Source organism: Scyliorhinus canicula, chromosome 15, assembly GCF_902713615.1.
Source record: "Scyliorhinus canicula chromosome 15, sScyCan1.1, whole genome shotgun sequence".
In the NCBI taxonomy this organism is placed as follows: Eukaryota; Metazoa; Chordata; class Chondrichthyes; order Carcharhiniformes; family Scyliorhinidae; genus Scyliorhinus; species Scyliorhinus canicula.
In genome coordinates this window covers 62,428,531-62,442,950 of record NC_052160.1, presented here as the reverse complement: position 1 = coordinate 62,442,950, position 14,420 = coordinate 62,428,531, and the positions used below count along the sequence as shown (strand labels likewise).

The 14,420-nt window shown below is 47.6% G+C and overlaps 1 protein-coding gene and 1 long non-coding RNA gene across 2 annotated transcripts in view; one reads left to right on the top strand and one right to left on the bottom strand.

The window, feature by feature from the left end:
* Nucleotides 1-14,420, top strand: part of LOC119978725 — a 131,909-nt gene that overhangs the window by 18,693 nt on the left and 98,796 nt on the right. The gene's annotated exons all lie outside the window — the stretch shown is intronic.
* Nucleotides 1-14,420, bottom strand: part of LOC119978724 — a 139,992-nt gene that overhangs the window by 121,569 nt on the left and 4,003 nt on the right. The window contains exons 3-5 of the mRNA XM_038820558.1: nt 11,954-12,081; nt 11,663-11,824; nt 9,234-9,439 (exon numbers count right to left, since the gene is read on the bottom strand). Of these exons, the coding sequence (XP_038676486.1) occupies nt 9,234-9,439; nt 11,663-11,824; nt 11,954-12,007 (422 nt within the window). The 5' untranslated portion in view covers nt 12,008-12,081. The remainder of the gene's footprint in view (nt 1-9,233; nt 9,440-11,662; nt 11,825-11,953; nt 12,082-14,420) is intronic.

Genomic DNA, 14,420 nt, shown 5'->3' with positions numbered 1-14,420 from the left:
CTCCCCCCTCTCTCCTCCCGTTCTTCCCTTCCCGTCCTCAGCTTTTCCAGCAGCAACCCGGTATCCCCCCCTAACCCCCCTTCCCCCCCCCCCCCCCCCTGGCTAGGACCCCTCCTAGCCGCAGTGTATCCACCATCGTACTCCCGAGAGTCAGCTGGTTTTCGCTGACCCGGCTGCCCCTGCCACACTCCGACTCCTCCCGATGTGGGGGGGGAGGGGCCTCCCCCCCCCCTTGCCATCCCTCCCTGACTCCGCTTCAGCGCGGGAAAAGCCGCCATTGCTGGCCACACCCCACTCTTCTCTCCTCCCCCCTCCTCCGTCCCGTGCGCGGGAAACAGGGGAAAGCCCGTGCGCGGGAAACAGGGGAAAGCCTGCGCTTTCGCCCGGCCACACCCTACCCCGCCATCTTCAATTCCACCCCCGTCCCCATCCACACCGATAACAAAGCCCCCTTAAAACGAGAGGAAGAAAAAAGAGAAAAAGAAAACACGCATAACCCACTTGCTCCCCCCCCGTCCCGCCTCCCCAACTTAACAATATAACAATATAAATAACAAATCGCAAATAAATACATAAATACATAACTATGCCTGCATAACTAAATAACTAAATAACTACCCAATAATAACGTACTTAACCAACAGTAACCATAACCCTTAAAGAACAGATCAAAAAACAGTAAAAAAGCCCCCCCTACAACACCAATAATTAAGGGAAGTTGGCAACGGGAAGAGACACACAAAAAGGAACAAAGAAACCCCCCATAACACAAGTTTCAAAGAAACCAAACGATCCATCAACTTAAACCAAGTTCCGACCTGGCCTAAGAAAGACATGGGCCACTTGATCAGTCAAGGGTACTCGGGCGGCCTCGACCGCCGGCGTTCCCAAGTTCTAGTTCAGGTCCAGCTTTTCCTCCCGAACAAAAGTCCATGCCTCCTCTGGGGTCTCAAAGTAATGGTGCTGGTCCTTGTAGGTGACCCACAAGCGCGCTGGCTGCAGCATTCCAAACTTGATCCTTTTTGCGTGCAGCACCGCCTTCGTTCGGTTAAACCGGGCCCGCCGCTTTGCCACCTCCGCACTCCAGTCCTGATATATCCGCACCGTCGAATTCTCCCACTTGCTGCTTTTCTCCCTCTTGGCCCACCTCAGCACTTTCTCCCGATCGCAGAAACGCTGGAACCGCACCAGCACCGCCCTCGGGGGCTCGTTTGCCCTAGGCCGCCTAGCCATGACCCGATATGCTTCTTCCAGCTCCAGGGGCGATGGACCGGCCCCCTCTCCCATCAGGGAGCTCAACATCTCCGCTACATATTTCGGGAGATCAGGCCCCTCCAGGCCTTCTGCTAGGCCCAGGATCCTCAAGTTCTTCCGCCTCATTCGCGTGTCCAGCTCCTCAAAGCGGCTCTGCCATTTCAGGTGGAGTGCCTCGTGCACCTCCACCTTTCCCACGAGGACCGTGGCTTCCTCCTCCCTCACCGCCATCTCCTGCTGCAGCTCTCTTATCGACGCCTCTTGGGTCGCCTGGGCCCCCATCAGCCTTGTGGTCGTCGCGTTCATGGACTCTAAGAGTTCCACTTTCAGCTCCGTAAAACACCGGAGGAGAGCGGCCTGCTGCTCCTCCGCCCATTTTCTCCAATCTTCTAGTGCGCCACCGGCCGCCATTTTGGTCCTCTTCCCCCGCTTTTTTTGGGGTGCTGCTGCCGCTTTTTTTGTCGCCCCTCTCCGAGTACCGACCATCAAGTTGGTCTCACTCTCCTCAGGGAGCCTTCCCCCACCGGGATTCGTCTTTACAGTACCGTCGGGGCCCTCCAATCGGCCCTTAAACACCTTTGTCGCAGGAGCTGCCAAATGTGCGACTTAGCTGGTCATAGCCGCAACCGGAAGTCCCCCCTTCTCCACCCTTGACCACGCTTCTTCTCCAACCCTGCCACGTTGCATCTCCCCCCCCCACCTTGCGGCCTTCTCTACCACACCCCTTCCATTCACCAGCATAACCCATCAGTGTGGCAACTCCGACCCAAAGGCTCCTCCTACTGACCCCTCCCCACCCCTCCTACACCCTCATCTGATCTCTTTGTTCCATGAAGAAGGCTCCGCGCGAACATCATCCTCCTCCACCCAAACAAAGACACATCTCAATCCACAGGTCACATCCCCCAAAGACAAACAAACAGAAAAACACAGCCACAGCAGCAAGAGGGCTGTGTGTGTGGGGGGTGGGAGGGGAATGCTGTCCCCTTACAAGCTTTTCACCCTACTACTCGGAGTCTCACGATCACTGCCCGTGCGGCCCCATAGCTCTTGGCTTCTGCCTCAGAGACCTGTGTGTTCTATCCACGTCTGGGGCCTTGTCCAGCACCCCCTCTGCCACCTGCATTCTCAAAGTACTATGTGGCACTCGTATCTGCCACTCCTTCAGGCCGGCCAACTATGCGCAAATTCTGTCTTCTCGACCTGTTTTCCTGCTCCTCCATCTTTGCTCTCAGACATTTGCAAAGGTCTCCTAAGAGCCCCGCCTCCGCCTCCAGTTCCACCACTCGATCACTGTGTTCTGACATTACCTTCTCCATCTCCCGGATCTGCGACCCTTGTCCCTCCGGACGTTTTATCACCCTCTCTATTGAGCCCTTAAGGAGTTCCGCAGCCCTTTCGATGGCCTTTGATCTATCCTGCATCTTCTTCCTCTGATGACTGAACTCTTCCCTGATGAAGGCCGTCAACTGTTCCATCTGTGGCCTTCCAACTTGCACTGACCGTTCCCCCTCTGCCATCTTTCTAATAGCTGCTACGCCACAGGTCTCTTCCAACTCCTTGGTCAGGTCTTTCACCTTCTGTCGGGTTTGGTAACCAGCAGGCACACCGCTCCCAGGGGGAATGTCACCTCTGACCTTCAGCTACACTTTTTCATTGAAGTTACAACAGTTTTCAGGTAAAAAGAGCTCTTTTCTATGCCTTCAAGCAGGAGTTGCCCTGTGTTGACCACTCACACCATGTCCGCCACCGGAAGTCTCAAGGTCCATGGTAATAACATAACTGGGTATCAAGGTGTCAAAAGGGGTGTGGGTGGTTTCTTAATGCAAGTGAGCATGTGTTCAGCTGTACTCTTTTAAAATAAGACATTAAAAGAAACTGCAATATCCAAATTGCCAGGTGTTACGATAAAGAGATGACAGGATTTAGATCAAAGATGTCGTGGGCAATTTAGGGGTTAACAGACTGAGGGTAAAATTGCTAACACTGAGTAAGAGGTATACGCCCACACCTAGCCTGAGTTACATTGTCCACTCATATTTAAACCTGTTAATAGGAATAAAACAGGATACCCCTGTTTAGCTGGGGCGGATCACTCAAGGTCTATTGTCTTCCCGGACACTGTGGTCTGACCAGCCATTATCCCATTCGAGAGTTGATGGCCTCTTTTGTCTGTTAGTTGTCGGTTAATTGCACATTCATAGCATAACCCTGTTGTTTTGTGTAAAGGGGAGTGGGTAATCAAAAGCCCAAATAGCGATGAAAAGTTCAAGTCTGGACATGCAGGGATAGAACCATCTTTGAGGGGCTGGCAGAGCTTAGAGAGATAAACAAATCCTGTTTGAACAGGTGGAGACAGAAGGATTTGGAAAGCCACTGGAGATATCATGAAAAGCTGCCACAAAGATAGGCTTTCTGAAAGGGGTCTGAAGGAGCTGCACTAACAGCAGGAATATGTTCAGTACATGTAACTATAATTTTTGCCTGCCTGCGTAAGTGGAGTTGAGAGCTGCATGTTCATTTTACATGCTGTTAATGGGAAATCGTGTGTTAGGGTTAAGAGATACATGTAGTCTGATCTTGTTAGGTTTGAAGTTTATTTTGAAAATTATTTTAAATATTGTTTTTCTTTTGTTTTAATAAAGTTGTGTTTGTAAAAATAACGATGCCCTATTTCTTGCCTAATCACTACTGGAGCAAAACAATCTTTCCGCACAGTCTTAAAAATGTAAATAAGGTTGTTCTTCTGGTCCAAAATCTTAGCCTCTGTTAGGATCTGACCAGGCATCCGTAATGCATGTCAGGAGCCAACCCAGTGTCACACATTATTTACCATCACAGTCTGCCTACTCTGCATTCTTCTGGCTCCTAACATTTTGATGGGTGCAGCCATGCAGACATTTTGATCATTTCCAGGCTCCCGTAGCCACAGCCAGTGATGTCCAGTTTTGCAACCAACATTTCTTCTGCATAGATCAACTAGTGTGAGCTACTTTTAGTGATCCCGGTGCTCAAAATACATCTCTCAAAATATAATTTTAACAATCTTCTTTGAAATAAAGATGGGATATATCTTTATGGTTAACAGTGAGTCAGCAGTCTGTTTTACCTCATTGCTGATTTCATCATCCTTCAGCGGAACTAAAAATTGGGCAAGATGTAAAACAGACTTCTGGAGTTAGATTTTCATTTTGTGTTCAGGAAACACAAATTTTGCCAACACAAATCTGGCACCTCCACCCTTTCTTGTCATATTTCCATATCCTAGAAACTTGGAGGTCCAGGTTTGAGCCTGCCACTTACCTCAGTAGGCCCAAGGCAGTGTGCAAGATGTAGGCTGTTTAGAAGATCTCTGGTGGTTAACCATATAATTCTTTCAGTGCAGAAGGAGGGTATTTGGCCCATCAAGTCTGCACCGATCCTCTGAAAGAGCACCCACTCCCTGCCCCTATTCCCATAATCCCATCTAAGGTGCACATCTTTGAACACTAAGGGGCAATTTTGCATTGTCAATTCACCTAGTCAGCGTGCAAATTCCACACAGTCACCCAAGACAGGAATTGAACCAGGGTCCCTGGCGCTGTGAGGCATCAGTGCTAACCACTGTGCTGCCCATAATATGTTCTTGGGGACATGGGGCTAGATGTTCACATCATTCAATGCCCCCTCATATCTCCAATATATCCTCCATAGCTACTCATCCACCACAGATGGACTTTAGGAGCCATGTAAAGGTAATAGCAAGCTCTTGAAATGGACCTGAAAAATTAAATTAAATCTCTAAGCATCTAACAAAGCTATCACTCAAACACATACAGTTGAGAAAATCTCAAGAAAATCTCCAGGTCATGCAAAAAATCGGGGGGGTGGAGATCCTGGTGGGGGAGAGGGTGTCGTTTGAGGCGTCGAATGTTGTGGCTGACAGCGGCGGGAGGTATGTGATGGTAAGTGGCAGGCTGTAGGGGGAGCGGGTGGTGCTGGTCAATGTATATGCCCCGAACTGGGACGATGCTGGTTTCATGCGGCGCATGTTGGGCCGGATTCCAGATTTGGAGGCGGGGGGGCCTGATAATGGGGGGGGGGATTTTAACACGGTGTTGGATCCGGCACTAGATTGATCCAGATCCAGGACGGGTAGGAGGCCAGCGGCGGCTAAGGTGTTGAGGGGGTTTATGGACCAGATGGGAGGGGTGGATCCATGGAGGTTTGCAAGGCCGAGGGCCAGGGAATTTTCATACCTCTCTCATGTGCATAAGGCCTACTCCCGGATTGATTTTTTCGTTATGAGTAGGGCGCTGATTGCGAGAGTGGAGGATGCTGAGTACTCGGCGATAGCCATCTCTGACCATGCCCCGCACTGGGTGGACCTCGAGCTGGGGGAGGAGAGAGACCAGCGCCCGCTTTGGCACTTAGAGGTGGGGCTGCTGGCGGACGAGGAGGTGGGCGGGCAGGTTCGAGGATGTATCGCGAGGTACCTGGAGGCCAATGACAATGGGAGGTCCAAGTGGGGACGGTCTGGGAGGTGCTGAAGGCGGTGGTTAGGGGAGAGTTGATCTCCATTCGAGCCCAAAGGGAGAGGAGAGAGAGGGAGAGACTGGTGGGGGAGATGGTGAGGGTGGACCGGAGGTACACAGAGGCTCCGGAGGAGTGATTGCTGAGGGAGCGGCGTAGTCTCCAGGCTGAGTTCGACTTGTTGACCACCAGAAAGGCGGAGGTTCAGTGGAGGAGGGCACAGGGAGCGGTGTATGAATATGGGGTGAAGGCGAGCCGGATGCTGGCGCACCAGCTCCGCAAGCGGGATGCGGCCAGGGAGATCGGTTGAGTTAAGGATAGGGGAGGAAATGTGGTGCGAAGGGGAGTAGACATTAATGGGGTCTTCAGAGACTTTTACGAGGAACTGTATCGGTCTGAACCCCCAGCGGAGGAAGGGGAAATGGGGCGCTTTTTGGACCGGCTGAGATTCCCGAGGGTGGAGGAGGGATAGGTGGAGGGACTGGGGGCGCCGGTTGAGCTGGAGGAGCTGGTCAAAGGGAGAAGGAGCATGCAGTCGGGGAAGGCACCGGGCCGGATGGGTTCCCGGTCGAATTCTATGAGATGTATGCAGACCTGTTGGGCCCCCTGTTGGTTAGGACCTTCAATGAGGCAAGGGAAGGGGGGCCTCTGCCTCCGACGATGTCTCGGGCGCTGATTTCCTTGATCCTTAAGTGGGACAAGGATCCCCTGCAGTGTGGGTCATACAGGCCGACCTCACTCTTAAATGTAGACGCCAAGTTGTTGGCAAAGATTTTAGCCACGAGGATAGAGGACTGTGTGCCGCAGGTTATCCACGAGGATCAAACGGGGTTCGTGAAAGGGAGGCAGCTGAATACTAACATACGGAGGCTCTTGAATGTTATAATGATGCCAGCGGTAGAAGGGGAGGCGGAGATAGTGGTGGTGCCGGACGCGGAGAAGGCCTTTGATAGGGTTGAATGGGGATACCTGTGGGAAGTGCTGAAAAGGTTTGGGTTTGGGGAGGGGGTTGTCAGGTCTGTGAAGCTGTTATATGAGGCCCGATGGCGTGCATGGCCACGAATAGGAGGAGGTCGGAGTATTTTCAGTTATACCGAGGGATGAGGCGGGGTGCCCCTTGTCCCCCCTGCTTTTTAGCTGGCAATTGAACCCCTGGCAATGGCGCTGAGGGAGTTGAGGAATTGGAGGGGGCTGGTGCGGGGTGGGGAGGAGCACCGAGTGTCGCTTTATGCGGATAACCTATTGTTGTATGTGGCGGACCCGGTGGGGGGAATGCCGGATGTGATGAGGATTCTCAGGGAATTTGGGGATTTTTCAGGGTACAAGCTTAACCTCGGGAAGAGCGAGCTGTTCGTGGTGCACCCGGGGGGACCAGGAGGGGGGGATTGGCAGGCTCCCGCTAAAGAGGGCGGAGAGGAGCTTCAGGTACTTGGGGGTCCAGGTGGCCAGGAGCTGGGGGGCCTTGCATAAGCTTAACCTCACAAGGCTGGTGGAGCAAATGGAGGAGGAGTTTAAGAGATGGGACATGCTGCCGCTGTCTCTGGCGGGTAGGGTGCAATCAGTCAAGATGACGGTGCTCCCGAGATTTCTGTTCCTATTCCAGTGCCTCCCCATCCTTATCCCGAAGGTCTTCTTCAGGCGGGTTAACAGGGGCATTACGTAGTTTGTGTGGGTGCACGGGACCCCGAGGGTGAGGAGGGTGTTCCTGGAGCGGGGCAGGGATGGGGGGGGGGGGGCTAGCGCTGCCCAACCTCTGTGGGTACTATTGGGCTATATGTTCTGGGCATGCCCAGCGCTGGAGGAATTTTGGAAGGGCATAGCGGGGGCGGTGTCAAGGGTAGTCGGATCCAGGGTCAAACCGGGCTGGGGGCTCGCAATATTTGGGGTTGTAGAGGAGCCGGGAGTGCAGGAGGCGAAAGAGGCCAGCATTCTGGCCTTTGCATCCCTAGTAGCCGGGCGGAGGATTCTTCTTCAGTGGAAGGATGCGAAACCCCCAAGCGTGGAGGCCTGGATCAACGATATGGCGGGGTTTATTAAATTGGAGAGGGTGAAATTTGCCCTAAGGGGATCAGTACAGGGGTTCTTCAGGAGGTGGCAACCATTCCTCGATTTCCTGGCAGAACGGTAGGAAAAGGCCAGCAGCAGCAGCCCGGGGGGGGGGGGTCGTCTCTGTGTTTTGGGTTGAAGGGACGTGTATGTTTGTTCATTGTTAATGACGGGCGCTAATTTATTTATTCTTTTTTGTATACACGGGGAGGTTTTTGTTCTTTCTTTGATTAATATTTTTTGTTATTGATATTTTGTGAAAATTTGATTAAAAAGTTTTTTTAAAAAGAAAATCTCCAGGTCCATTGAAAAAATATTATAACCTCATGTGATCATCCAGTTCTGGAAACAAATATTGATTCAGAAATATCAAAAGACAGAAAATCCTTTAATAGCTTCTTAAAACTATCAAACTGAGTACATAACTCTGTTGAGCTATGTTGTTCTAAGCTTTTGAAACTCAGCCCTGTATTCATAATGGGCTCAGTTGGTAAAGCATACCATTACAACCCCGACAATGGAGTCTATTTAAAAATGTATGGCTCTGTTTTTTTCTAAGCTACACCAGATGGCCAGTCATTCAAAGAATTCCAAGAGCAGATGGCTGTTTTATTTCCCTAGATCAAAGTAGCAGGCCAATTAGTACTGTACACATTTTAATCACTTTAAATCATTACACGAGTTCGAAAGCATAATTGTCTATTGTTTTGAATGCATAGAAGCACTTTTTCAAATGTTAAAAGTTAAATGTTTTTCAAATGTTAAAACTCTAATGCACCTCAACAGTTACACAATGCTGGTCAATATAAGAATTATTAAGTTATTTTTGAAGAACAGAGCTCTATGATATATCATTCTAATAATGATATTTGAAGTTATCAAAACACTCAAAACATGTCAGAATTATTCTAATGCTTCAGCAAACATCCTCCAAGGTTCCCTGAACTCCCTTACGAGGGAGATTTACGAGGGGGTTTTACAAAACCCATCTATGAAAATACTGCGGGACATCAAAACAATTTCTCCTTGGCTGTAAATGGTGTCCCAGGGCATACGTGCAGAGCCACGACCGCAGTCAACCCTGACCCCTTCCCACATATGGTAAGTTTTTGAGGGGGGCATTCAAATTTCCTGTCCTGCAGTTTTTCTGATTGCTGCACCCATTCCCAACTTTTTGGGGACGCAACGCATTGGCCTCTTATTTGCTATCACTCAGCATTACACTATTAAAAAAAGTCAAGATCAACATAAACATTCAATATAAATAAGGTCCTAAAAGCATGAAATGAACATTTTGCATAACGGATCACCATCAAACTGATTTGTTCAAACATACATGGTCAGTGTATTCATTTTTTTGTGGCTGAAACTAAGAAGATTACTCATCAAAAAAACTTGTGTAATGTGAACTTTATACTCACATGGCTCGAAATGATTCACATGATATATTTCTAGGTATAGTGGATAGCTCCTTGGTTGTGATACTGGGCAGCAACAAGTATAATCTGTTCTGAAACCACACAGCATAATCTGTGGTGCTAAATCTTTCAAACTGAGGTTGCAACAATCGCATAATTCCTCTCAACAATGTGTCTCTTGTTGTGCCTTGAATGGTTTTAATGCTCATCTGAAACATAAGGTTAAGTTGATTTACACAAAAATAAAACATACTGAAAGTAGATATTCATCCTCATTATTCAAGTTGCAATCTGCTGATCAAATAACATCTATGTTATCGCAGCTGACTGAATTTTATTCCATTGATTTCAAAGAACAAAGAAAATTACAGCACAGGAACAGGTCCTTCGGCCCTCCCAGCCTGCGCCAATCCAGATCCTTTATCTAAACCTGTCTCCTATTTTCCAAGGTCTACTTCCCTCTGTTCCCGCCCGTTCATATACCTGTCTAGATGCCTCTTAAATGATGCTATCGTGCCCGCCTCTACCACCTCCACTGGTAAAGCGTTCCAGGCACCGACCACCCTCTGCGTAAAAAACGTTCCACGCACATCTCCCTTAAACTTTCCCCCTCTCACCTTGAAATCGTGACCCCTTGTAACTGACACCCCCACTCTTGGAAAAAGCTTGTTGCTATCCACCCTGTCCATACCTCTCATAATTTTGTAGCCCTCAATCAGGTCCCCCCTCAACCTCCGTCTTTCCAATGAAAACAATCCTAATCTACTCAACCTTTCTTCATAGCTAGCACCCTCCATACCAGGCAACATCCTGGTGAACCTCCTCTGCACCCTCTCCAAAGCATCCACATCCTTCTGGTAATGTGGCGACCAGAACTGCACGCAGTATTCCAAATGTAGCCTAACCAAAGTCCTATACAACTGTAACATGACCTGCCGACTGTTGTACTCAATACCCCGTCCGATGAAGGCAAGCGTGCTGTATGCTTTCTTGACCACTCTATCAACCTGCGTTGCCACCTTCAGGGTACAATGGACCTGAACCCCCAGATCTCTCTGTCCATCAATTTTCCCCAGGACCCTTCCATTGACCAATAGTCCGCTCTTGAATTTGATCTTCCAAAATGCATCACCTCGCATTTGCCTGGATTGAACTCCATCTGCCATTTCTCTGCCCAACTCTCCAATCTATCTATATTTTGTTGTATTTTCTGACAGTCCTCCTTGCTATCTGCAACTCCACCAATCTTAGTATCATCTGCAAACTTGCTAATCAGACCACCTGTACCTTCCTCCAGGTCATTTATGAAGATCACAAACAACAGTAGTCCGAGCACGGATCCCTGTGGAACACCACTAGTCACCTTTCTCCATTTTGAGACACTCCCTTCCACCACTACTCTCTGTCTCCTGTTACCCAGCCAGTTCTTTATCCATCTAGCTAGTACACCCTGAACCCCATACGATTTCACTTTTTCCATCAACCTGCCATGGGAAACCTTACCAAATGCCTTACTAAAGTCCATGTATACGACATCTACAGCCTTTCCCTCATCAATTAACTTTGTCACTTCCTCAAAGAATTCTATTAGGTTTGTAAGACATGACCTTCCCTGCACAAAACCATGCTGCCTATCACTGATAAGTCTATTTTCTTCCAGATGTGAATAGATCCTATCCCTCAGTATCTTCTCCAACAGTTTGCCTACCACTGACGTCAAGCTCACAGGTCTATAATTCCCTGGATTATCCCTGCTACCCTTCTTAAACAAAGGGACAACATTAGCAATTCTCCAGTCCTAATGTCATAAAATTTTTTAGCATTTCAGTCCACAAGCTGTGATTAACATAATTCAGGGGAATGCCTAACGTATCAACTTCTGGTTAATACTGGTTCTTTTGCTTCAATGAAGTGCCAGAGCTACAAAACATCTCTTCCCTATTATTTTGGTAACTTCCTGAAAATAAAGCAACACAAATTTGTAATTTTCTTTACGTGCAGATCAGAAAAGTAGCGACACTCTTCCCTTGCTATTCAAGTTCTTACTGCTGATGAAATCTAACAATTCAAATCGAATAATGTTACATGTAATCAAACCAACTTGCAAGTTAAGCTAAACACATCTCGGTTAGCACTGTTGCTTCACAACACCAGGATCCCAGGTTCGATACCCGCTTGGGTCACTTGTCTGTGTGGAGTCTGCACGTTCTCCCCGTGTCTGCGTGAGTTTCCTCCGGATGCTCCGGTTTCCTCCCACAAGTCCCAAAAGATGTGCTTGTTCAGTGAATTGGACATTTTGAATTCTCCCTCTGTGTACCCGAACAGACGCCGGAGTGTGGCGACTAGGGGATTTTCATAGTAACATCTGCAGTGTTAATGTAAGCCTACTTGTTACAATGATAAAGATAATTATTATCCAAAGAAAATCTTACCACTTGTGTATTGTTAACAAATTGGGTAATGTAGACAATCAAGTCATTGTAGGTTCTATTTCCAAGAGCTTCGATGATCATACTGATGTGAGATGTGTTATTCAATGACTTTAGAGTCAGTCCAGAGAGTTGCTGTGTGCTCAGAAGGTCCAGTATTTCAAACTATTGAAAACAAATGCAGTTATTTTAAAACCATTAAAGCACTAAGTGCTAAAGCACAGAGAATTGAAAATTAGTATCCAATATCTGTTTTGAAACCATATAATACATGGGTAAATGTAGACATCTTACTGCAGAGAAGTTCTTGTTCAGAAGTAGTAAATCTGGATAGGCAACCTCTGTCATGAATTTATGAAAGTTCTTCAGTAACCAGTCACGGGTACCATTCGTGTTAGATTCGCATGGAATACCCAGGGAACCTGTAAAGCAAATTTCAACTTTGTTCTTCAGCCAAATCTACATGTGTAGTAAATTCCTTATACAATTATACAATGATAATGGAGGATTCTGTAATTCTCTGAGATTATAATAGTTCTCTCAATATCTCAGATTCCATTTCACAGCATTGGTCAGGATTCTCCGGTCTCCCAGCCACATGTTTCTCGGCGGTGTGTCATGGCATGTCGTTCGCTGGTGATGGGATTCTCTTCCCGCTGCTGTTAATGGAAATTACCATTGAAGCCACCCCACACCGCTGGGAAACCTGTGGGTAGGAGTGCACTGCCGCCTGGAATGCCACCGCCAATTGACCATCAAAATCCTGGGGATCATCATTAACCAGAATCGTAACAGACCCAACTATAGGGGCTGGTTTAGCTCACTCAGCTAAATCGCTGGCTTTTAAAGCAGGCCAGCAGCACGGTTCGATTCCCGTACCAGCCTCCCCGGAGAGGCGCCGGAATGTGGCGACTAGGGGCTTTTCACAGTAACTTCATTGAAGCCTACTTGTGACAATAAGCAATTTTCATTTCATTTCATTTCATATCTTTTTTCAGAGGCTGAAAATTCTGTGGCTGTAATTCATCTCCTAACCCTCAAACTCTGTCCACCATCTGCAAGGCTCAAGTCAGGAACGTGATAGAATTCTCTTAATTTGCCTGGATAAGTGCAGCTCCAACAACAGTCAAAAAGCTTACTCCCATCCAGGACATAGAAACCTCTTTGATTGGCATCCCATCTACCATTTAAACATTCTCTCCCTCCACAACCAGTGCACCATGATAGCAATGTACACTAATCACAGGATGCACTGTGATTGTGAAAAACTGCATAGCACATTTCAAACCTTGCAATCTCTACTATCTACAAGTTCATTGGGCAGCAGACCCATGGAAATACCACCACCTACAATTCTCCTTCAAGACTCTCACCGTCCTAAATTGGACCCATATTTTGCTCCTTAGTCAAAATCATGGTCCTCCCTCCCTAACAGCACCATGAGTGTTTGTACACTACATTGACCCGCTGGACTAGTGTGCGGTCAATTTCAGTCTCACGTTATCCTGAGTCACAACACAAAATTAAAATTAATAAATAATTCCTCAAAAACACCTGATTGGCCCATAGCGACCCAATAACCACAGTCACCAGGCTTGTAAATGTAAATACAGTTAAGCTTATTAATAACGACTATAATTAAATATGCAGCAGATTCAACATGTTAACTATTATCTAATTCCTAATCCCTCCCAATTTAAACTCACCCTCTATATAGACACACATACAACAGACAAACTTGGTCAAATGCTGCCTTGATGTGAAGGGCAGTCACTCTCACCTCACCTCTGGCATTCGCTCTTTTGTCCATGACAGTCAAAGCCCCAAATTCTGTGGTTTTTGTCTGGCCCTTGGATCACTCCAACTTGGTCTGGTAATATTGATTTGTTGACCATGACACTTTAAAGTTAAACTAAAGTATAGCTTTAAATGCTGTGCAGGTTTTGAAGATGACTCCGCAGCAACCATTTTTCGCCCCCAAAGAGCCTTCCCATACTTGTTGCATTTTGGCAGGCTCCAGTGGTGATGGCAATCCCGACTACTTTGTATTTAGTTTTGTGCAGTGATTTACTCATTTGGCCTCCTTGTGATATCGGCGGATCTTTGGGCATTTTACTCTAGATTGTCGGCTTTGGCTGGTATTTAAACTTTACGATTTCTTTCACTTTTTTTCTTATCGCAAGCTCAGCCGCCACTTGGTATGGTGCCAATTCGGAACCAAGGCTGGCCACAGTGCTTTCAGAAACAGGCTGCTCTGACTTTTTGTACAACGCTGTAGCTTTCTAACTAGGCTTGGTTTAGAACTTAATGTTTTTTTGCTCAACCCACCACATCTTTTTACTCCGCTCTGATGGAATTCACAATGGCCCGCCACAATAGCTTTCAGAGTCCTCCACTGCACAGTGGAATCTTTTCTTCTGCCTTACTGCTTCCAATTCTGAAATACAGCTTCTTTCAGGTGATCTCCCTCTGCAACTTAACTTCAGGTGCTTTCAGTCAGGTCAGAATGCTGCTCCTCTAATTTTCCAGCTTTTGAATTTCTGCTCCACCTTCTTGGAGGTTCGGCATTTTCCATTCGCTGCCACCATTTTGTATGTTCAGCACTGGACTCACAAAGAGATTGCGAGTCTCAAATGATTGTATGAACATTAACTGTTTGTTGATAACACACAACTTTCTACACATATATAGGGTATAGCCAAAATTATGAGCTAATGTCATGCCTTCTGCGCAGGTCTCTGTACAGTCCACAGCTAATCCT